At 39.2% G+C, this 13,639-nt stretch overlaps 1 protein-coding gene across 5 annotated transcripts in view; it reads left to right on the top strand.

The window, feature by feature from the left end:
- The window catches only part of CACNA2D4 (calcium voltage-gated channel auxiliary subunit alpha2delta 4), a 113,095-nt gene that overhangs the window by 12,062 nt on the left and 87,394 nt on the right, over positions 1 to 13,639 (top strand). For all 5 annotated transcript variants that reach the window (XR_009265983.1, XR_009265982.1, XR_009265981.1 and 2 more), the window contains exons 5-8: positions 1,586 to 1,748; positions 2,111 to 2,242; positions 12,418 to 12,478; positions 13,138 to 13,288. Coding sequence is in view for 1 of the 5 variants with exons in the window: in XM_058744169.1 (XP_058600152.1) it covers positions 1,586 to 1,748; positions 2,111 to 2,242; positions 12,418 to 12,478; positions 13,138 to 13,288 (507 nt within the window). In the remaining 4 variants the exon portion in view is untranslated. The remainder of the gene's footprint in view (positions 1 to 1,585; positions 1,749 to 2,110; positions 2,243 to 12,417; positions 12,479 to 13,137; positions 13,289 to 13,639) is intronic.

Raw genomic sequence — 13,639 nt, 5'->3', positions numbered from 1 at the left:
TATGTCCAGGGGATGGTGAAGTAGAAAGTGACTGTGGACAGATAGGAATCTGGCCTCAACTCAGCCTGGAATGTCACAGACTGAAGGGTTTGAGAAGGGGAGGGACACAGCTGGATTTGTGCTTTAGAAAGCTCTTGTACCAAAATGATTCTTCATCCTGATTTGGGACATCAGTTCATTTAGTCGGCCCTTAAACTGGGTAGGTGCATTCAATTCACACTGAATTGTATCTAGCTGAATTCCCAACTGCTCTTCATCAGCTTGAATGGCATACCCACTCTTTCTCTGAATTTCCTGTTTGATTGGAACCTGTAAAGTTCTATGGGAAAGGTCCATGAGTTTCCTTTTGTATTGTGCAATTTTGGCCATAGTTGTGGTTTGATTCTTCTGTAATTCGCTAATCTTCAGATATGATATCTAATCTGGTCTGCTGTTGCTTAGTCATCTGATCTTGAAACTTCAGTCTTCGAAGAAGTTTTTTGAAACCCACCATGAGTACCGGAATTAACTTTTCAGGATCAGGGTTATTCACCTTGGCTTGTTCCCAGATAATAGGATCAACACCAGCAGGAGGATAAATGTATGTCAGTTTTTATATATTTGTGAATTCATCTATGGGAGGAGTAAAGGAAATCCAAGAGTATTTAATGATTGTGGTTTTCTTTTCATTCTATAAAGATTTGAAAATATTTTTTATATTATTTTATTTATTTGGAATTTACAGAACACACTTAAGCAATTAGGATATAACAAAACTACATTTTATCATTTTTTCATTTTTGCAGCTTTTTTGCTTTAAAAAGCAAATCTGTCCTTAGACCTTTTTATTTCTAAAAAAATGATGAAAACTTAAATAAATGCTTGATTGTAAAAAAAGAAAGGAAGAAAGAAAGCTTTTGCAGTCAGCAGTATTGTGGTGTGGGGCAAGACATAGGGTGCCCTGAGGGGGCTGTTCAAGATGTGAACCAGGTGGTGTGGAGGGAGTGGGGTAGGTCTGATCATGGCTCTAAGTGTGGTATTCCAAGTAGACCCTTCAACACTATGTGCTAGAGGCAGAGAGCACACTGCTGGCTCCTCAGAGGGACACGGGGGCCACAGACCCTGCCTCGGGCCCAGGCTGAAGGCTGTTTTCTAAAGAGAGAAGCCTCACCTCTCAGGACCCACCACTCTGGGTTCCTAGGAGCCCTCCTACACTGGAAGAAAATTGATGGTGCCCATGAGGCTGCCCCTGTCTCTTTACTTCACCTTGGACCTCTACCTACCCGTCTCTGGCTCTGATCTGGTCATGCCCACACATGACAAACAAAGTGGAGAGCTGAGGCAGTAATCTAGACAACTTACATCAAAAACCAAGTGAATCAACCATGCTCTCCAACTGTCTGGGATCTGTATTTCTCCAAATGTGTAATACAGGTCACTGCCTCAGTTGTCCATGGATGTTGCTTGTATGGATGCTGTCAGCCCGTCTGACCCCACCTCTCACATCTGAGTGCTCTGATCTGTGCCATTTCTCTTTCTCTTTCTCACCTTGTATGTCTCTTGTGTCCACACTGTCTCTGTGCTGCTTTTTTCCCTCCACCCCTAGTTTAACTATTACAACTCTGTCCTGATCAACGAGAGGGATGAGAATGGCAATTACGTGGAGCTGGGGTCTGAGTTTGTCCTTGAATCCAATGCGCACTTCAGCAACCTGATGGTGAACACCTCCATCAGCAGCGTGCAGCTGCCCACGAACGTGTACAACAAAGGTAGCTCCTTTGCCCCACCCCGCAACCTGGCACTCTGTCTTAACAGTTTGTAGTTGTTAGGTGGTACTGGTGAGTTTTAAAGATTTGCCTCCATTTTCCTGAGAAGACTTGAGGAGTCTAATCTGATTCTCCAACCTCCTTGACTGGGGAGAACAAGAAAAAGTATTCTATGCCAGTTTCGGCTGGGAGAAAACTCAGCATTCCTGGATTAGAGGGTGTGAGTGTGGCTCGCCAAATACAACATAGCAGAAAGTTGTAAACAACAGCACTGCAGGCTGCGTGTGTGTTTGGCAGGTGAAAGATGGTCACTGTTTCTTCTGATTTAGTTTCTCTGCAGTTCTTTCTATAATTTCAACTTTTAGACCCAGACATTTTAAATGGAGTCTACATGTCTGAAGCCTTGAACACTGTTTTTGTGGAGAATTTCCAAAGAGACCCGACACTGACATGGCAATATTTTGGCAGCTCCACTGGATTCTTCAGGATCTATCCAGGTAGGGATATCAGGAGGAATCTCCATGGTCTTCTGAGCTTCTCTGGGACAAAGGCAATAAAAGACATTGAAGATGGGCCCTGGCACTCAGACCCCCAGTGAATGGACGCCCCTCCTGTCCAAAAGCATCTCCAACCCACATTTTGACACCCTTCTCAACATGATAAACACATTTACAATAAATAGCCGTTGAATGAATGAATGAATGAAACTATCAAACACCATGGTAACTAATCACAAAATGCCCACATTAAACTCTTGTCCTATGAAAATCACTGTGGAAAATGTAAAAGAAGATAAAACAATTCTGGATCTTAAGAAGTTTACATTCTAATTGGAGAAATGGAGCATATTCACTTGAAGTTTTCAACAGCAATGCACAAAGTGTCACCAGTTAGTATGTGATTGGTGGCAAACTTAATAGATGGCATGGGAAAAGTCCCTTGTCCATCAATAAAAGTAGAAAACAGAAACATCTACCACAAGGTTTGCATTTTACTCCAACCCATTTTTGTATTTTAGCACACTGCTGAAAGTCTTGAAGTTGCCCTGTTTTTCTGAGACAGGAAATCAGAAGTCCTAAAAGACCCTTCTGTGTCCCCAGGCTGGAAAAGCTAATTCTTCTGCAGGAAGACACAAGGATCTTAGAACTCACACACAGGGTTTTAGCATGCCCCTGTTTCTCTGCCCAAATCCACAACCAGTTACTTTCTTTCTCTGCTCTCTGCAGCCTCAACAAGCAAGCTCATCCCTCTTCCTTAGAACAGCCCTTAAAATGCTTGAAGACAACTCACATGTCCCTCAGGTCTTCTTCAGGGTCCAATTCCTGCACATTTCTGCCACATCCAGAGACATCAACTTGTGTGCAGACAAAACAGTCCAGATATGGCCCATCAGTCTATGAAGAGGGGAGGGCAACTTCTCACATCCGCACCCACATTTATAGATATATATCAGCCCTCAGGTGCACAGTATTGGGGTGACCATAATCCACGGTCATGGTACACTGTTCTCATGGGTCCATGCAGGCCTATTTCTGTGTTTTTTTATTTTTATTTATAATACAGTGAATGCTTGTATTTACATCACCAATGCAAAAACTAGAATGTTACCAAACCTCTATTTACTTATGTGCTCCTCCTCTGGCCTCTGCCCCTCTGACTTCTCCCTGATTTCACCCCCTTCAACTGACCAGGCAACAACTATTCTCCACTTTGAACTTATCCCTCTATTTGACTTTTTTGGCTCTCTGCTTAGTTTTATATCATTTTTACAAACACACAGACATCTCCCTAAACAATATATTGTTTTGTTTTGCTTGTTTTTAAAATTTATTAAACTGGTTTTGAGTATAGACTTTCAGAGTTTGCTTTTTCATTCAGTATTATACTAGCAAGATTCATCTGGGCTGTCACATATGTCACATATGTACTTTGTCATTTTTTTCTATATCATATTCTTGTGGGCCAATATGGCAGTTTATTCATCCTCCTGATCCTATCTGGGTTGTTTGCAGTTTTTTGTTTTTCTTCTCTGTTTTTTTTTTCCTTTTAAGAACAGTGTTGCTATGAATGTTCTTATACATGTCTCCTGAGACATATTCTGAGAATTTCTCTTGGGTATGTACCTAGGAATGGAATTGCTAGGTTATGAGATATGTGACTGTTCAACTATGACAAGAAAGTGCAAAATTGTTCTCCAAAATACTTGTACCAATTATATTCCCACCAGTCATGAATAAGAGAGTCTGTTGACCCACATTTTCTGAAATCCTGGGTATTATTAAACATTAAAAGATTTTGTTAATAACCCTTTAGTATAAAATGGTATTTCACTGGTCTGGCATTGCATTTGGCTGATCAGTTGTGAAGCTGAGTATCTCTTTCTTCATATGTCATGTATTGTATGTATTTCTTCTTCTGTGAATGCCTATTATGGCATTTGTCTAATTATCTATTGATTTTTCCAATGTTAATCCATCCTTATTGATATGAAAACATAACTTGATCATAGTAAATTAGTCTTTTGTGCATTGCTGGATTTAGTTTATTAATGATCTTGTTTGGAATTTTTTACACTCATGAGTGAAATGGTCTTGTAAATTTTTTTCTTATACTGTCTTTGGTTTTCAAAATTATAGTAGCTTCAAAAAATAAACTGGGAAAGTATTCCCTCTTTTTCTGGTCTTAGAAGTATTTAAATAAGTTAGACTGATCCTTTCCTTGAAAAGTTTGTTAGGATTCATCTATAAAACCATATAGACCTGATGTTTTCTTTATGGGGATATTTTAAATTACCACTTCAATATATTTAATACTTGCAAGACTCATAAGATTTTCTATATCTTCTTACTTTGGTAAAATTCTTTTTCTTAGAATCCATCCCTTTCATCTGGGTTTTGAAAACTATTTCCAGGAAGCTATTATTCTATCATCTTTTTAATCCCTGCTGTATCTATAATTATGTCCCCTTTTATCTATAGTATTACTCATTTTTTTCTTCATTATCCTGCCACTGATTTCTCTATTTTGTTAGGTAGGAATCATCTTTTGTCTTCATGGACTGCTCTCTATTGCATCTTTGTTCTCCAAGTCATCTGTTTCAGCTCTGAGCTTATCTCCTCTTTTCCCTTTCCTTGAGTGTGTTCTACTGTTCTTCTTTCTAACTTATTAAATTGGACACTTAGCTTTAATTTTAAGCCTTTCTTTATGTCTAAAATAAGCATTTATGGCAATACCTTGGCCCTAGAAGCTCCACTTTTGCTTCATCTCACAGGTGCAGTTAGTAGTGGTTTTTAAATTTTTTAATCATAGTAAAACACATATAACATAAAATGTGCCACCCTAACTTATAAAATGGAATTATGATTGATATATATTATATTAGTTTCAGGCATACAACATAGTGATTCAATATTTTTATACATTATGAAATGATCACCTAGAAAGGTCTAGTTACCCTCTGTTACTATACAAAGTTATTACAATATTATTGACTATATTCCCTATGTTGTACATTACATACTTGTGACTTATTTATTTTATAATTGGAACTTTGTACCTCTCAATCCCCTTCACCTCTTTTGCCCATTTCCCAACCCCTTCCCTCTGGCAACCACCAGTTTGTTCTCTGTATCTATGAGTCTTTTTCTGGTTTTTGTTTGTTCATTTGTTTTTAGATTCCACATATATGGTATTTGTTTTTCTCTGATTTATTTCACTTAGCATAATACTCTCTAGCTCCATCCATGTCTTTGCAAATGGCAAGATTTCATTCCTTTTATGGCTGAGTACTATCCTATTGTACATATACACCACATCTTCATTATCCATTCATATATTGATGGACATTTGGGTTGCTTCCATATCTTGACTATTGTGAAGAGTGCTGCAATGAAAATAGGGGTGCATATATCTTTTCAAATTAGCATTTTATTTTCTTCAAATAAGTATCTAGATGTGGAATTGCTGGATTGTATGGTAGTCCTGTTTTTAATTTTTTGAGGAGCCTCCATACTGTCTTCCAGAGTAGCTGCACCTATTTACATTCCCTGCCAAGAGTGCATAAGGGTTCCCTTTTCTCCATATTCTTACCAGCACTTGTTATTTCTTGTCTTTTTGATAATGGTTATTCTGGCAGATGTGAGGTGGTATCTTACTGTGGTTTTGATTTGCATTTCCCAGATGATTAGTGATGTTGAGCATCTTTTCATGTGTCTATTGGGCATCTCTTTGGAAAAATGTCTGTTCAAGTCCTCTGCACATTTTTCAATCACGTTGATTTTTTTGTTGTTGAATTTTATGTGTGTTTTTGATATATTTTGGATATCAACTCCTTACTATATATCACTTGCAAATATCTTCTCTCATTTAATAGGTTGCCTTTTGTTGATGATTTCCTTCACTGAAAATTTTTTTTAGTTTGATGTAGTCCCATTTTTATTCTTATTTTTTTTATTTTAGAGATAGAAGGACCACAGGTGAGCCCAAGTTGGAGAGAGGGGCAGAGGGAAAGGATGAGGGAGAATTTCAAGTAGGCTCTATGCTCAGTGCAGAGCCCAATGAGGAGCTTGATCCTATGACCCTCGGATCATGACCTGAGCTGAAATCAAGAGTCGGACACTCAACCAACTGAACCACCCAGGTGTCCTGATATAGTCCCATTTTATTTTTATTTTTGTTGCCTTGCTGAGGAGACCTATCCAAAAAAATATTGTTAAGACTGACGAACTTATTGCCTATGTTTTCTTCTAGGAATTTTATGGTTTTAGGTCTTACATTTAGGTATTGAATTTATTTTGAGTTTATTTTTTTATATGGTGTAAGAAAGTGGTCTGACTTCATTCTTTTGCACTTATCTGTCCAGCTTTCCCAGCACCATTTATTGAAGAAATCATCTTTTCCCCATTGTATGTTCTTGCTTCCTTTATTGTAGATTAATTAACTATATAATTGTGAATTTATTTCTGGGCTCTCCGTCCTATTCCATTGATCTATATGTCTATTTTGTGTCGATGCCATACTGTTTTGGTTACTATAGCTTTATAGTATAGTTTGAAATCAAAGCAATTGATTCCTCCAGCCTTGTTCTTTCTCAAGATTGCTTTGGCGATTTGGGGGGTCTTTTGCCGTTCCATACAAATTTTAGTTTTATTTGTACTAGTCCATCCTACCTACCTTTAAGTGTATGATTCAGTGGCATTAAGTACATTCATAATATTTTGCAACTATCACCACCATCCATCTCCAGAGCTGTCTTCATCTTACAAGATTGGAACTCTACCAATTTGAAAAATAACTCACCGTCCCTTTTTCCTCTCAGCCTCTGGCAACCACCATTCTTCTTTCTATGTCTCTGAATTTGACTACTCTAAGTATCTTGTATAAGTGGAATCCTACAATATTTGTCTTTTTATGCCTGGCTTATTTAACTTAGTGTAATGCCCTCCAGATTCATCCATGTTGTAACATATGTCAGAATCTCCATCTTTTATAAGGCTCAATAATATTTCATTGTATGATAGATCACATTTTATTTACTCATTCATCTGAAGATGGACACTTGAGCTGCTGCTTCTACATTTTAGCTATTGTGGATAATGCTACTATGAACAGGGATGTACAAATACCTGCTTGAGACCCTGGTTTTGGTTATTTTGGGTATGTCCTGAGAGGTGGAATTCCTGGGTCATATAGCAATTCTATTTTCAATTTTTGGAGGAACATCCATACTGTTTTCCATAGTAACTATACCATTTTACATTTCTACCAAGTGCATAAGGGTTCCAATTCCTCCCCATCCTTGTCATGTGAAAAAAAGAAATTGAGAGTAGCCATCTTAAGGATATGAGTGGTATTTCATCATGGTTTTGACTTGCATTTTCTTAATGATTAGGGATGGTGAGCATCTTCCCACCTGCTTATTGGCCATTGTGTGTCTTCTTTGGAAAAATGTCTATTCAAGTCCTTTGCCTATTTTTGAATTGGATTGTTTGCTTTTGTTGTTCTTTAGTTGTAGTCCTTTATATTTGGTAGATATTAACCTCTTATCAGATAAATAATTTGCAGATATCTTCCATTCTGTGGTTCTCTTTTCACTCTATTGATTGTGTCCTCTCATACACAGAAGTTATTGCCTGTGTTTTTGGTTTTATGGTAGAGTTTAAATTATCATTTGCTTCTAAATATTGTTAAATTTCCTTGTGATTTATTCTTTGATCTTTTAGTTATTTAAAAGCGTATTATAGGGGTGCCTGTGTGGCTCAGTCAGTTGAGCATTCCACTCTCAATTTCAGCTCAGGTCATGATCATGGGATCATGGGATCAAGCTCCATGTCAGGTTCCATACTTAGCATGGAGCTTATTTGGGATTCTCTCTCTCTATATATATAATATAAAATTTATTTTAATTTATAAAATTTCTAAATATGTAAGTATTTTATACTTATCTTTTTTAAATATGAAATTTATTGTCAAATTGGTTTCCATACAACACCCAGTGCTCATCCCAAAATATGCCCTCCTCAGTACCCATCACCCACCCTCCCCTCCCTCCCACCCCCCATCAACCCTCAGATCGTTCTCAGTTTTTAAGAGTCTCTTATGGTTTGGCTCCCTCCCTCTCTAATTTTTTTTCCTTCCCCTCCCCCATGGTCTTCTGTTAAGTTTCTCAGGATCCACATATGAGTGAAAACATATGGTATCTGTCTTTCTCTGTATGACTTATTTCACTTAGCATAACACTCTCCACTTCCATCCATGTTGCTACAAAAGGCCATATTTCATTCTTTCTCATTGCCAAGTAGTATTCCATTGTGTATATAAACCACAATTTCTTTACCCATTCATCAGTTGATGGACATTTAGGCTCTTTCTATAATTTGGCTATTGTTGAAAGTGCTGCTATAAACATTGGGGTACAAGTGCCCCTATGCATCAGTACTCCTGTATCCCTTAGGTAAATTCCTAGCAGTGCTATTGGGTCCTAGGGTAGATCTATTTTTAATTTTTTGAGGAACCTCCACACTGTTTTCCAGAGTGGCTGCACCAGTTTGCATTCCCACCAACAGTGCAAGAGTGTTCCTGTTTCTCCATATATACTTATCTTTTTATTATAAATTTCTAATTCAATTTATTTGCATTCAGAAAACATGCCATATGTGGTACTGATTTATGTGAAGTTAGTTGAGATGCCATCAAGTACGTCATCAAACTTTATAAGTATTCCATATGTGCTTGAGAAGAATATGTGTGCTCTAATTGTTGGATGAAAAATTCTGCATATGTTGGTAATCAAGCTTGTTAATTGTATTGTTTAAATTTTCTATTTCTTTGCTGTTTGTGTCTGCTTGACTCTCTTTAGCTCCTTTGACACTTTTTGTTATAAATCTATTTTGTCTCATATCCACAGAGTGATACCAGTTTGCTCTTGGTTAGTATTTGGGTAATACATATTTTTTACCTCCTTTTACCTCCAACCATCTATGTCATTTTCCTTTAATCATATGTCTTGAAAATAGCTCATAGCTTTTCAATTTTTATCCAGACTGACAATGTCTTTTACTGGTTGGCAAGTTAAACTTGTTTACATTTATTGTATTGAAATTTGTAAACATGCTATTATATGATACTTAAAATTTTTATTGGTCCTTCTATTTTTATGTTTCCTCTTTCCTCTTTGTTTGTCTTTTTCAGAGATTGGCATTTTTGATAAATATCTCCTTCTCTCATTACTTCTCTATTTTTCTATCAGTTTAGAACTTATCCTTCTGTTTCTTTTAGTAATTACCCCTGAAATTTTATCAGGCATACTTAACACATGATGTTAAAAGTAAATAATATTTTTACTCTTCCTCCAGTCACAAAAGAGCTTTAGGACTCGTGCTTACGTCCACTTCTCCCACCTTGGCTTCCATTCTATTGTCATGTAATATATCCCTTTTTTGATCCCCACAAATTAGATACTATGCTGTTGAGACAGACATGCCTATTTGGAATGGACTCTTTGTTTACTATTTTATTTGCCCACCATTCCTTCATGCATCCCAAGCTGTCTTTTCAAGATCCTTTTCCTTTTTGAAGTAAATGTCAGAAGTTCCTTTCTGGTGGGTCTCTTGGTGGTAAATTGCTCCTGCTTTGTTTATCTATAACCGCTTTATTTTATCCCCACTTTTTTGTTTTGCTTTTTAATTCATCCTTTTTTGTTCTTAGGAGTTACACAAATCATTTCCTGTTGTCATCTCATTTAAACAGAAAAGGCCAAGTCTTTTTTTTTTTTTTTTTTTTTTTTTTTTGGAGAGGAGTGACTAAGCCTGCATTTGATGACACACACCTGAGAAATAGCACAGAGGAACTAGAAACCCCCAAGCAGATTTCAGAAAACAACACTGTTGTTCTCTATCAAAACTGTTGTATTCTTTAATGATTGTTTGGCTGGGAATGCATTTCTTTTTTTTTTTTTTTTTTTTTTTTTTTAACATTTTTTAATTTATTTTTGGGACAGAGAGAGACAGAGCATGAACGGGGGAGGGGCAGAGAGAGAGGGAGACACAGAATCGGAAACAGGCTCCAGGCTCCGAGCCATCAGCCCAGAGCCTGACGCGGGGCTCGAACTCACGGACCGCGAGATCGTGACCTGGCTGAAGTCGGACGCTTAACCGACTGCGCCACCCAGGCACCCCTGGGAATGCATTTCTAAATTCACAATTATTTTCTCTCAACACCTTAAAACTGTGTTTCTACTGTTTTCTGACTTCCATTGATGTTGTGAAAATCTGCTATCAATTTAACTGCTGTTCCTTTGTAAGCATTCTTGCTTTTCTGGCTGTTTTCAAGGTATGTATGTATGTATGTACGTATGTATGTATTCGCCCTCGGAGTTATGCAGTTTCACTACTATGTGTCTACATGTGGATATCTTATTTATCCTGCTGGGGATATGCTGTGCTTTCTAGATCTATGGATTCAGACTGTTTCTCAGTCCTAGAGTATTTGCCAACATCAGTTCTGTGACCATTTTCTTTCCTCGCACTCTCCCTTTTCTCTTTCTACAGCCCCAGCCAGATATATATTAGACCTTCTCATTCTAGTCTCTGGGGGAATCTTTCAAATGCATGGATTTTCTCTTATGCAGACCTCTGCATAATCCATTATACATTTTTTTCAACATTTGGAAAAATGTTCCATATTCTTAAGGCTGTTTCTTTGTTCCTAATCACTTCTTGTTATTTATTCTTCCTGATGATTTCTCCAACATAGCCATCTTCTACTTTGTATTTGGTAGTTTCAATACCTGTAATCCTTGGGAGGATACAGCTGATGGTTCTTGCTTCTGCTGCCTCTCACTCACACTGCCTGTTTCTTGTGTTTTTGGTAATCTTTACCTGTGAGGCCACACCATTTCAAGAGTCAAGCTTCCCCCCAAGAGGACCACTTCTGTTTCTTCTTGGAGTTGAGGGTACCCCCACCAGGACCACTAAACCGCTCTTCCAAGGTTTTGGTTCAGAACTGAGAACCTTAGACACAGTTTCTCCTCCTCATTATTGTTCTAAGGATCAGATTCCCCACACCTGTGCTGCTGCTAAAGGAATGTGTCCTTTGGAAGACCCTACTTCTCACAGCTGCCTTCAGGTCTACATAAGAGCCATTGTTACTCAAGCTCCCACCATGCTCTGGTCCTGTTTCTTCCTTCCAAGTCTTGGCTCCTGGCTGCCCGGGCCCCTGCCTCTCACTCCTGGAACTCGGCTTTCACTTGTTTGGTTTTGGGGGCATGTCACTGAAAACATCTCCTACCTTTGAGACAAGCAATGCTTCAGAGGGTGTACCTCATCTGAAGTCTAACTGTTATGGAAAAGGATGATCCCTTGGAGCTTCTAGACATTCGTGATACTGACACAACCTTTTTTGTAGCCCAAACATAACCAACTACACTTTCACCTGTTATTTTTAATCTCCTTATTTTGAACTCACTATTCCCAACCATTAAAATCTTTCAAAAGAGATTCTATCATTGATCATGTCAGTGCTATCTGTGCTTTGTGTACATTTATCCAAGTTTTTGATCAGATGAATAAGACAAAAGCATTCTGTGAGTGCTCAAGGTAAGACCTTTCGTACTCATTCATTCATTTTTCATTCAAGTAACAAACATTTATTGAGCATCAACTCTGCTAGGTACTATGTTAGACACTATACTAGGCCCTGGAATCCCTGACTTCAAGGAACTAACAGTCTTATAGCCAAATCACTTCTCCCAGCGATCTCAATTAAGCTGAGTAAAGCGGATGAGCTAGAGAACAGAGTACCTGTCTGTTTATCGCTCTGTCCATGTTTTGCTGATGGTAGTGGATGTTAACTGTCATACCTCCTTCAAGCTTCCCCTTCTACAACTTGATGTGAGGTTCAGTCACAAATGGGTCCCAGGTATCACATTTTGGGGGGCCTGTGAAAGTAACCCCAACTCTGGGTCTGGGCAGTGTTGGTGGTAGGTATCCCTTCCGTAAGTTGCCCTTCCTCCTTGCCTGCTGCCTCAGTTTACAGGGTGTGATCTAGTGGTCCCACACCTGCTGTCCAGGTCCACTGCTGGCCCTGCCTTGGGGGTGGCCAAACTGGACATTCTGTGCTCTTTACTGAGTGCTCTTTATTGAGCTGGTAAAAGAACCAGCCCTTATTTCCCCAGGTATCAAATGGACGCCTGATGAGAATGGAGTCATTGCCTTTGACTGCAGAAATCGTGGCTGGTAAGAGCTCCAGGGGAACGGTGTCTGGTGCTGGTATCTCTCATATAACCTTTGGGTTCTGCCCAGTTCTCCTCCAGTCACTGCCCTACCCCCACCACCAGCCAAGGGCCTCAGGTGTGTAGAACCTGAACCCAATGCAAAAGCAGGAAGAGTTGCCAGCTGTATTTCCCTTCTCTGCAGCTGCCCTTGCCCTAGGACTCATCACATTTGTCTTTCTTACCCCAAACCTCCTTCCAGCACATTGAGCTGTCTCCAAATCAACCCTCTGCCAGACTCTCCCCTCCCTTCACACCCCTCCTCTGGCAGATTTGTAATGGAATCTGAGGGTGAAATCCAGCTTTCTCCCTTCCTGCTGCCTGTCCCTCCAGGACCCTGGCTGGTCCAAAACAAAAAGGACAAGGGTTACCACCGGGACTGAACCTTCTTCCCACATGATAGGTCCATTAGATGAGCACAGTCCCAACTTTTGACCCCAAAATGGCTTTAGAACTGTGCTGGGTGGTTATGGGACATGACAAAAGCTAGCATTGATGTATCATTGCCCTGAACCTTGGGTACACCTGGGCCACAATCTGAATAGAAATAACAAGAGATTCAGTTGGGTGGCTGTTCTGGCTTTAGTTTTCCCATTATTGGCCTGTGCTTTCTTTCTGTTAAAGGTATATACAAGCTGCTACTTCTCCCAAGGACATAGTGATTGTAGTGGATACGAGTGGCAGCATGAAGGGGCTGCGGATGACTATCGCCAAGCACACCATCTCCACCATCTTGGACACACTGGGGGAGAATGATTTTGTTAATATCATTGCGGTAAATGTGCCTTCCTATTCTAGAATAGCTCTCCCCAGAAAAAAACCCTTTCTGCCTGCACTAGAATGACCTATACGTACAATCACTTGATGCTTCGCACTGTAGAATGATTCTCTTCTCTGAAGCTGGGGCTTCTAACCTAAGCTGGACCAAGGATGGGCTTTAAGCGATCCACAGAGTTTCTGAAATTGTGTGTAAAATGTGTGCATCCACTTTTCTGATTCCACAGATTTCATCAATTTCTCAGATGAGTCTGAGAATAAAAATTAAGAGACACTTGCCCTGAGCAGATACTTAACTCGCCCCCATCCATGTGCTCTTGACTGGTACCCATCACTGGAACAGCCTCTC

The sequence above is a fragment of the Neofelis nebulosa genome, chromosome 8, assembly GCF_028018385.1.
Source record: "Neofelis nebulosa isolate mNeoNeb1 chromosome 8, mNeoNeb1.pri, whole genome shotgun sequence".
Taxonomy (NCBI): Eukaryota; Metazoa; Chordata; class Mammalia; order Carnivora; family Felidae; genus Neofelis; species Neofelis nebulosa.
Note: the sequence above shows the minus strand (reverse complement) of the source record. Positions and strands in the feature narration are given on the sequence as shown.